The sequence below is a fragment of the Zalophus californianus genome, chromosome 2, assembly GCF_009762305.2.
Source record: "Zalophus californianus isolate mZalCal1 chromosome 2, mZalCal1.pri.v2, whole genome shotgun sequence".
Lineage (NCBI taxonomy): Eukaryota > Metazoa > Chordata > Mammalia > Carnivora > Otariidae > Zalophus > Zalophus californianus.
The window spans coordinates 59,550,689-59,561,193 of record NC_045596.1 but is presented as its reverse complement, the minus strand read 5'-3'; the positions used below and the strand labels follow the sequence as shown (position 1 = coordinate 59,561,193).

The following is a 10,505-nucleotide window of genomic DNA, read 5'->3' as shown; positions in this document are numbered from 1 at the left end:
TATTTCTGGCATTAAATAAAGCCCTTAGGGAAGGCTATTAATTTATCTCTATATTAAATTACACTTGTTCATACTCTAGTGGCCTGAAAAAGTTAATTTACCATTTGAATGGCATGAATGATGAATACTTACATCAAGTCTGGGCACTTGACAATACTCAACAAACATTTAGCTTTTTTTTTTTTTTTTGCTTAGATGTGCTTTATTTTTTATTTAGTATCTATGGAAAAGGAAAATAAAATAGTGATGTTCTGTGGATAGCAAGGCAGTTCCTTGATAGGGTACCACCTAAGAGCGAAAGATGTCTTAACACAGGGCCCTGGAGGGTGGAGAGAATATCAGAAAAGAAAAGGAGGGGGGGAGATGATGCCAAATCCCTTACCTTCTCCACACTTGCCCTTTTTATTTGGGATACAGTAACCTTCTATCCCCCAACCTTAGAGTTCTCTAAACCCCATGTCTACCTAATGCGTCGTATCACTGCTTTATGAGCTGCATGTGGGGGCTAGAATGGGATTCTGAAAATTAACAGCTGATTTTTATTCCCCTGGATATATCAGTTGCCTGGGGCACTAAAATAATATGAATTGGTTTTGAAATGAAATGTCACTTGTGGAAGAAGAGTGCATAATAATTTGCTTAATTTAAACAATGGGAAGGAAAGGACAGACATCTGAACTGCATTTCATAGCTAATGAATGTTTATTGGGCTTTGGGATACTATAGAAATACAACTCTACTGCGGGAGCGGCATGATTTCATAGTGATCTTGCAAGAGGAATATAGATCAGCATGAAAACAGCTGTACCCTTTAGTTATTTTGGAGGCAAACATATTAATCACATAAGGTAACATTGGGTGTTGCTTCTTGTCTTTGAAAGCTGTGGGGGTGCCTTTGTGTTCCAGAAAATGCTTGGTGCAAAACCCTGGGGTCCCACCTCTCCGTAAAAAGGAGGTGTGATGAAGTAGAGAGAGTGCTTGGCAAGCCACAGGCAAAAAGCCTTCTCCTTATTTTTATAGATCCAACGCAGTACATGAATTTTTGAAATAAAGGAGAATGCAATGAATCCAGGAGTAAACGGATACATAAGAAAATGAAATTTCTAATGTAGCTCTTGGTGAGCCAAACTCCCAGATATTCAACAAATTATATATGTAAAGGAAAGGCTTGTAAATTGTCAAATGCCTAAGGTTAACCACACTGAACGTTGGCTCTGGTCCCTCGGGGACACCAACAGTTGGTTGAAATAAGGGAAGCTAGACTTCAGGGCACGCGTGGGGCTCTGATGCTCTCTCGGTGCGTTGCAGGAGCTTAGAGGAGCTCAGAGCCCGCTTCTCCAAGCACTGCCCGCCCGCCCAGCACTTGAACCACCCCACCGCGGGCATTCCCTCCGCTCCCCACCTACCTGGCTTACTCCCCAAAGGGGAGGGAAACCGAGAGTCAGGTGCGACCCAGCAGGGGGAGTGGGTGAGCTGGCCAGAGGGCAGCCCGAATACGTCCTCGAGTGTGGGTGTGGGTGTGGGGCAATTTGGGTGGGAACAGCGTGGAGGTTACCACCACCGAGTCCCGCGCCTCGCTGCTGGGGTGTGTGCAGAAAGAGCGAGGATAAATAGGAGGCTCCCTCCTCCCGGCCACACTACCGGAGCCTGCCGCCCGCCCGCCCGGGGTGTTGCCTGCCCAGGGGCCCGGGTGCCAGCCTGAGAAGTAGTTTCATTTCCTGCTGGCCCGAGAGAGTAGTTTCCAGGCCCGCCCTCGGGCGCCCGTGGCCCGGGAAGGGGCGCAGGAGGAGGCGGGAGACTCGTCCAGGGGCTTGCCCGGCCCCGCAGCGTGGGGTTGATGGACCGGGCCGCCCCGGGCAGCGGCGCCGGCTCCCTGCCACTGCTCCTGGCCCTCGCCCTGGGTAAGTGGCGCGCCGGGCACAGGAGCCCCAGGAGGAAAGTCTGCGGTGGAGTGGCAGGGAGGGCGAACCCTGATCCGCGCGGTCATCTGGACTCCCCGGGCGCGCTGGGGGCTGTTAGGGCCGGGCGGAGCGCTCTGACCCCGGGGCGAGCGCGAGGTTAAGGTTTCGGCGCTTGGCACCTGGGGCTGCACCTGTTGCGGCTGCCCGAGGGTGGAAGGGTTCCCGCGGCCCCGCTGCTGGCGCAGGTGCCGGCGAGTGAGAGGCGTGGGAGCGGAGCCCACTGAGGAAGGAGCAGGGGTCACTGGGCGGAGGACAGCTCCGGGGAGGCAGAAGGGAGGGAACGCCCTGGCTTAAGATGCGGCCTGGGAGGGCCGAGCACGGTGGAGAGCAATTTGCAGGGTGTGTGTGCGCCCTGGGTGTGTGAGAGAGATAGGGGGACGACTCCTGGAGGGCTGGGAGTGGATTAAGACCCCCGGCCCTTGTCAGGGCAGTGGTGAGGGAGTGGAGGAGGAGAGAAGACAACTTCTGAGACCTTAGACCCCGGCTGCTGATAGGGAAAGGGAAATGGCATGTTTTACCGAGGGCACTACCTAAGCAATGCAGAGATGTTTTACTTGGAATCTATTAGTCCTTATTTTAAGATGAAATGGGGGAGGGAAAACTTTTCTTCATTGACAAAAATTAAACTTGGGCTGTTCAGTTCAGGAGCGCTGGGTGCGGTCCGGGCCTGAGGGAAGAGTGGTAGGACTGGAGGAGCGGGATGCCTGGATCCGCTAGAGGCTCCCCTCACTTCCTTGGGAGGCAGCCTTGGCAGAGAGCTCTGGAACGCAGGTGCCGGGGGAAAGTTCTTGCAGTTGGATGTGGGAAGGGACCAAGGAAGGCATGTAGGTGGGAAAGTCCTGCTACATCAAGACGTCCCCTCTGCACCATGGTCATTTTGAGGGAAGTAGAGGGAGGGGGCAGCAATATTCTGTAGTCTTAGCTGGGCTCAGGGGTAGGGACACCTGGGCTTGAGGCACTAAAGTGGGGGGAGGGGAGTCTCCACAGCTTCAGTGTCTCCATGACATCACCTCTGCCTTCAAGCCTGGGGAAGGCTGGATTTCTCACGTGGTGGGGACACTTTCATTTGGCTACGGTCCTTGGAGTAGGAGAGGTGGCTAAAAAAGTGTGTCATGACCTTGGCTGGAAGTGAGTGGATCTGACTTAGGGCCACGGTTAGAGAGACGGGGCTGATTTAAGAAACCCAGCAGAGGAAGAAGTGAGTGACAATGTAGTAGGGGCATCATGTGGAGTCTGAGGAAGAGCAATGGGCAGAGAGAGTTAGGTCCAGCAACAGTGCTGACGCTTTGGGCAGCATTACTTGGATGAAGTAGGCATTTTCTCCCTCCACCTTGTCTGGATTTTCCAACAAAGTATTGACTGAAAATCTGCTATAGTCAGCAAGATGTTAGAGTATATGGGGAAAGGGGTGGGAAGAGGGCTGAAGAGATTCCTAGGCATGAGTCCTGCCTGAAAGATGTTACGCTGAGGGGCACCTGGGTGTCTCAGTCAGTTAAGCATCTGCCTTTGGCTCAGGTCATGACCTTGGGGGTCCTGGGATGGAGCCCTGTGTCGGGCTCCCTGCCCAACGATGAGTCTGCTTCTGCCTCTCCCTTCCACTCGTGTTCTCTCTCTCTCTCAAATAAATAATTTTTTTTTAAAAAAGATGTTATTCTGAATTTGGGAATGCAAGACTAACCAATATGAAACAATAAGAGAAACATCCATAAAACCAGAGAAGGGCTAGCTCGCCAGGGAGGGATGGAACAGTGGGAAAAGCTGCATGAAGGACATGAGTGGGTGTCTTGATGCCTGGATAGGATTTGAAATAGGCAGGAGAGGCCAATGATAGAGGGTTGCAGTGTGGGGCAAGGGGACAGAGCGAGGGGCCAGAAGACCTGATTGTCTCAGGTATAACCCAGGTACTAAGAACTAATTAAGGCCTAGATTAGGGCATTGTGCCAGCAGAAATGTCATGGTAGAAGTGATTATTCCAGGTTGATAGACATTCTTCCCCCTTTACTAGCATGTAGTGCTTTATTATTTTTTTCTCAAAACTTGTCACGAGACAGAAATGAAAAGACAAAACTCTAATCCAGTGCTGCCATTACACTCAAGGTAACCTGATGGTGCAACTGTCCTGTTGAATGTTTGGCTTAGGGAACTGAATTCAGTCTCCAGATCCCCTAAAAGCTCCACTGCAGGCAAAATTCCAAAGGATGTAATTTGTTGGCATCAGTAGTCCCATAAAGTGTTTCGATTTCTCTCACACGCTTGACTTTTCAGTCCCATTGCTAATTTAAATCACATGTTAAATGTTGTTTACTTTTCGAAGAAAATGTGAGCAATGCACTGTGTGATGCACTGTGTGTGTGTGTGTGTGTGTGTGTGTGTGTGTGATGGGGGAGGGGTAGGGGAGTGCCTTGAGAACAGGCATGGGGCACACAGGAGACCTGGTTCCCGCTCTGCCATTCCGTGACTCTCAGATGTCCATAAATGACAAGTTTCTGGACATTGTTTTTCTCCTTTGTAAAATGAAGGAGCTGCTTTAGATGAGCCTAAGGTCCTTAGCAACTTGACATTGTATTCATCTTTAACTAACATTTCCACTGGGAAATTTAACAGAAACGTTTGTACAACACTATGTACCTTTCATTTACTTTGTGATGGGATCTTTGTTTCATGCAAACTTGATCATAACAGAGAAAACCGTAGATTCTTATTTCTTTGAGAAATATGGTAAAGAGGCAATAACTTTGGGGCCCCTGGGTGGCTCAGCTGATTAGGCATCCAACTCTTGATTTCAGCTCAGGTCATGATCTCATGGTTGTGGGATCAAGCCCTGCCTCTGGTTCCAGGCTCAGCAGGGAGTCTGCTTGAGATTCTCTCTCCCTCTGCCCCTCCCCCAGCTCCTGCACACTTGCCTGTTCTCTCTCTCTCTCTCTTTAGGTGCACCTGGGTGGCTCAGTCTGTTAAGCGTCTGCCTTTGGCTCAGGTCATGATCCCAGGGTCCTGGGATCAAGCCCTGCATCGAGCCCCTCATCGGGCTCCCTGCTCAGTGGGGAGTCTACTTCTCCCGCTCCCTCGGCATCTCCCCCTAATCATGCTCTCTCTCTCTAATGAATAAATAAAATCTTAAAACAAAAGTAAATAAATCTTTAAAAAAGGCAATAACATTGCTTAAAGTATCTTTTTTCATCTCAAAGAAATCAGATTATCTTTTTTTTTATTCTGTTTTTTTATTTCTCCCTCTCATCCAGTTGCTGTATAAAAACTAAAACGGAAATCATAACCAGTGAAAAAGGTAAAAAAGTGCTACCTTTTAGAAAATGAGCGAGTTTTAAGACTAAAAATAAGTTCCCCTCCTCATTAAAATCTAAAACATTAATATTTGTGAGTGGGTTTAAGTTCTGCCTGAGAATATGAGTGTGCTCATGCTGTGTATCTAGTTTCCAAGTTACCAAGCAGGTAGGTGTCAGCAAGTAAAATTCCCATTGTACAAATGAAGTAACTGAAACCCCAAATGCTGCAAGATTTTAGGCTTTGCCTCTTCAGTTATACTTCTGGCTTAGAAGAGCATTAGGAGTGGTTTTTTCCTCTTCACAATCCCAGGTTTTGCACATAAACAGCTGTTACAAATTGATTTTTGCTATTGCTCCATTCTCAGTTGCTGTGTGGAAATTCCCAAATAATTCTGGAAGATCCCACCACTTACAAACATGCTTTGTTATGTCCAACTGAAGGTGCCCCTGCTGATGCTTTGGTGTGCCCACGTCTGTGCTGAAGTCAAAGGCCCTGAGGACAGAGAGTCCCTATGTCTGTCTGTCCCAGGGTCTCTGCAGACACTGCTCACCCCAATACCCGGGTACTCCTCAAGTCCTCAGAGAGCCCAGTGCAAGAACCTCATCTTGTTTCTTCTCACCCTTTTATTGTAGTCAGCTCATGCCAGGACATAGACACGAGTGTAATGAGGAAGACAGTCGGGGGGACAGTCAGAGAGACAGGCATCACGCTGTACCTTGAATCACCTCTCTGAACCATGAACCATGCTCGTAAACCCTCCATTAGGATTAGCATCTTTCCAGGAGGGTCCAGACAAGCCAGAATACAGGCTGCATGCAGTTAGGCCTAGACCATGATCCTGATACCCTTCCAAAATTACCATGACGGACCCCTGGATCCACAAAGAATCTTGGGGGGGTGGGGTCAGGGTTAGGAGGGCACCAAAGTAAACTGTAAGAGGAGAGCAACCTGATTGAAATGGGTATGCTTTGTAACGCTAATAACAGCTAGCTTTCCCAGGCAGATTTGTATGTTGAAGAAGGACTCCCAATAGCTTAAATGAATCTTTAATTGTTAAAATTTAAAGAAATGATAGGGTATATTTTAGATGGTTGGAGAGAGAGGGGGTATTTAATCTTAATTCAGATCACTTAAGCAATAACCTACTTTGATTATCAGCAAGGTCAATTCCAATAGCCACGAAGTACTTTTACTCATTCTTTACATTTTTTTTTTGAGGATATGTAGTATGTTATTTACCTGACCTGGAGAGTATAGGCACTGATTCCAAAACGGTGACCAAAAGTATCACTGAAGTATAACAGTGTTTGTGTTCAACCTTTTTTATTTAAAAGTGCTTGAGTTGATAGTATAACAAGATGAGTTATTAATATAACATTTCCTCCATTGCAAAGTCATGGCTTCATTCATTCATTTATTTACTTATTTACTTTTTTACTTATTTACTTATTTACTTTTAGGGTGGGGGATGCATAAAGAGTGCTTGGCACATAGTAGGAGCCCAAAACATATTAGTTAACTAACTGAATGAATGCAAGTTTGTGACAATGTCTAGCCATTAAAAAAACCAGCAGATTCAGTAAAGAAAACAGTTCTACTTCTTGTTGGCAAAACATGCACACAATTCAGAGATGTAGAGAGACCTGCTTCTTCATCTTTTTTTTTTTACTTGGAACTTGCTTCCAGCGATGCTGGAGAACCTTTCACCAAAGGACTTTTGTTTTGCAAGTAGTTTAATTACTTCTGTTTCTTACATTCTGTATGGGAGATTCAGACTACTCTTTGTCTCTCAGTGTTTGCTTCGAAGTCAGAAGCAATCAGTCAGAATAGGGGCTTTTAAAAGAAGTGTTTAAATGGTGGCAGGAATGGTATTGGATTCAGGGCATTCTCCAATGGGTCATTAAGAAATGCCCTTTGAATTCTATGAGGTGTGAGGTAATTTGCTGACTTGTTTGATTATAACTTTTTCTTTTTTTTTCAGCCATTCTTCTTTCTTTTCTTTTTAATTTTTATTTTTGTATTTAAATACAATTAATTAACATATAATATATTATTAGTTTCAGAGGTAGAAGTCAGTGATTCATCAGTCTTATATAATACCCAGTGCTCATTACATCATATGTTCTCCTTATTGATGATTATAACTTTTTCTAATACACACACGTTTCATTAGCTGGGAGTAACCAAGTTGCCATGTTCACGGTTTCTATTCAGTATTAAATGGAATAAAAACCTGTGGTGGATCCTATAGAAGTTGAGACAGATTGGCTGTGGAGGCTGACTGTGGTCTGACTTGTTAGTGTTGAGGAATCCCTAACTAATCTAACATTATATGTCAATATCTCATAGCAATCAATGGTCTGGATTTCTTGACGGTTAAACTGAAGCACGTGATGCACAGACCCATGCCCCCTGCCTAGGGGTGAGTCACACGGTCCAGGTCTTTCCAGAGAAAAAGAAGACAGCTTGCCTCTGCCTCTTACTCCTGGAAGCCTAGTACAAAGGTCAAGAAATTGTCATGGGGGCTGAATGAGGCACCTTTAGGAGATGTAGACTTGACTTCTTCATGACCACATTCCCACTGAGATGTCATTCTGCGTTACTGACATTTGACTGGTCCCGTCTCCTAGGGTGACTGACACACATGTTGCTGATGACACAAGCAGATGCCTGCTTGACCTTTGCTGTGGAATCTCCACATAACCTCTTACATTTGGGGGACCTTTACAGTTGGAAAAGCATTTTCATATCATTATCTCATTTGATCTTCACACCCAAAATAATAAGAGCAGTTATGTCATATGCACGCCAGGCACTGTTCTAAGAACCTAGTAACTCATTGTATCCATATGACACAATCCATCTAACACACAAGCTATACATCATTATCATTCCCATTTATATAGGGGAACATGAAACACAAAGGCATTAAGTAACTGGTCTAAGGTTCTGGCTTTAGGAGCATGAACTCTGAAGATGAGGTAATAGAGCCTGGATCATAGTAGATAAATACATGTTGCTGAATGAGGTAGACAAGAGGAGATGGGTCACTGAAGTGCAGTGCAATGACATATCATTGCATTGAAGAGGGACCCAGTTCTTCTGATTTATCGAAAAAACATTGAAGTTCATACTAGCTGTTCCTACCAGCTTTGCTTTCCTTGATGCCGACCTATATATTTATGGCATCCCCAGCTCTGGATATGCCTCAGGTTCTTGGATTCCTGGCTCTTTATCCCAGCCAGGAAACCTGCCTACTTATATCGTAGGCACAGGCCATCCCAGCCAATAGTGAACAGTTGGTGGAATGATGGTCCTGAGAGGACCCACAGGCCTATGACTGAGAATGGCTAAGAAGAGCATATCCTGAGGTGGTATGATGCTGTGGTCAAGAGTCCTAGACTCTGAGCTAGGCTATATCTAGGCATGACCCCCCTGGTCCTATGACTTACTAACTAACTCCTTGATCTTGAGCAAATCGTTTAAACCCCTCGGCCTCAGTTTCTTCATCTATAAAAGCCAACAGTAATATAACCAAGGCTATTATATGGACTAGATTAATTACAACACCAAGCACTTAGAATGTGCCTGGAACATAGTATGTTCTGGATAAACATGAGCTATTATAATAAGTAACAAGGAAGTACAGAAGAAATCATTAATTATGATCAGTATATTTTTAAAATTGTGGATATTTTGATTCTGGGTACTTCCTTAATGTAACCAGGGTCTATCAATTGATAGAAAAACTTTATTTTGCCTTTATTTCTCAAATTCCTGCTCCCACTAGTTATGAAAAAGGAAATGGATAAAAATTCTCAAAAGAGTTCTATTTGACTGGTTTTGTTAGAAAGGAACAAATGTAAAAAATAACCCTGCAAAAGCAAAATGCATATCTGCTTTCTAAAAATGTCTCTATAGAATCTTCTTCATCTGCCAATTTTGATCCTAGTTTTATGCACTGAAAAGCTCTACAGCACTTGCCTGGCATTGACACCCAAACCCAGCATCTTAAGGTTAGGACCAGACACAAAAGTCAGCCTGCACTAGCAGAGAAAAATAAAATATTTAGGAGATAATTTTAATATTTTAGACAATCTCATCAAAATGGGGTTATCTCACTTATTTGAATTAAACAAATAATTATCTTAATTAAAAAAATAAATCTGTCATTACAGAAAAATGAATGATGGCACACTGTCAAAATTTGTTTCTAAAAATCAGAAAAATGGAAAAATAAACAGAAATTGTTTTTAGAGAGTTTTCTTATGACAAAATAATGGTTTTTTTCCAGATTATAAAGAGTAGACAGCAGTGCATAAATGTTGTTGTTCCATACTATTGTCTTGTAACATTGAGAAAGTTATTTAATCTCCTTGTGCTGCACCGTCTCATCTAGAGAATGGTATCAATAATAATGCCTATCATCTAGGAATATAGGATTGTTTTGAGGATAAAATGAGATAATTCAGGAAAAGATTTTAACAAGATAATTGGCTACTAAATGTTCAATGTATTATTAATATTCTCACCTTTGTGAATATGTAGATAATTTAAAATTATTTCATAGGTATTGACTAAAAAGGAGAAACAGAATGATTGCATTCTTTATGCCAGTTGGAGTGCTGGTGTTTATGCTTTGATCAAAGGAAATTGCTTTAATATTCACCACTGGAAGCAAAGGGAAAAAAGTAGAAATCTGCTCCATCAGAACCATGCTTTCAATAGTGCTTTTAACAGTTCCATTAGAATATAAGTTCCATGATGGCAGAGATTTTCGTCTGATTTATTTACAGCTATATTTCCAGGGCCTAGGACAGTGCTTGTACATAGTAAGTGCCAATAAACATTTGCTCAGTAAACAAATCTGAATGCCCATAGCACAGGAGTCCTCCTAGACCAGTCGCTTCTCACAGTCAGTCACAAAGATCATGATGTAAACTTTGTGCACGCGTACACACATACACACACACACACACACACACACACACACACACACACACTAGCTTCCATAATAAAAAACAAAGAATCCTCATGTTTCCCAATAACACTTTATATTCCATCTTTAATGTCTCTGAATTTGCAAAAATGACTTATTTTAGGCAGTTGTTCACTTAGATGGCAGCTGTGACTGGTTTTACTGAGTAGGCTGACCTGATAGAATGAGATTTGCTCCTGAAATTTAGGTATTGACGGTCACCACCAGCAAAACATGAACTTATCCAAACACAAGACTCTCTTTCCCATGGCATAGTGTTGGGG

General features: G+C 44.0%; 1 protein-coding gene across 1 annotated transcript in view; it reads left to right on the top strand.

The window, feature by feature from the left end:
• The first annotated feature begins 1,550 nt into the window (after positions 1–1,550).
• The window catches only part of BTC (betacellulin), a 45,160-nt gene continuing 36,205 nt past the window's right edge, over positions 1,551–10,505 (top strand). The window contains exon 1 of the mRNA XM_027599169.1: positions 1,551–1,901. Coding sequence (XP_027454970.1) covers positions 1,838–1,901 — 64 coding nt within the window. The 5' untranslated portion in view covers positions 1,551–1,837. The remainder of the gene's footprint in view (positions 1,902–10,505) is intronic.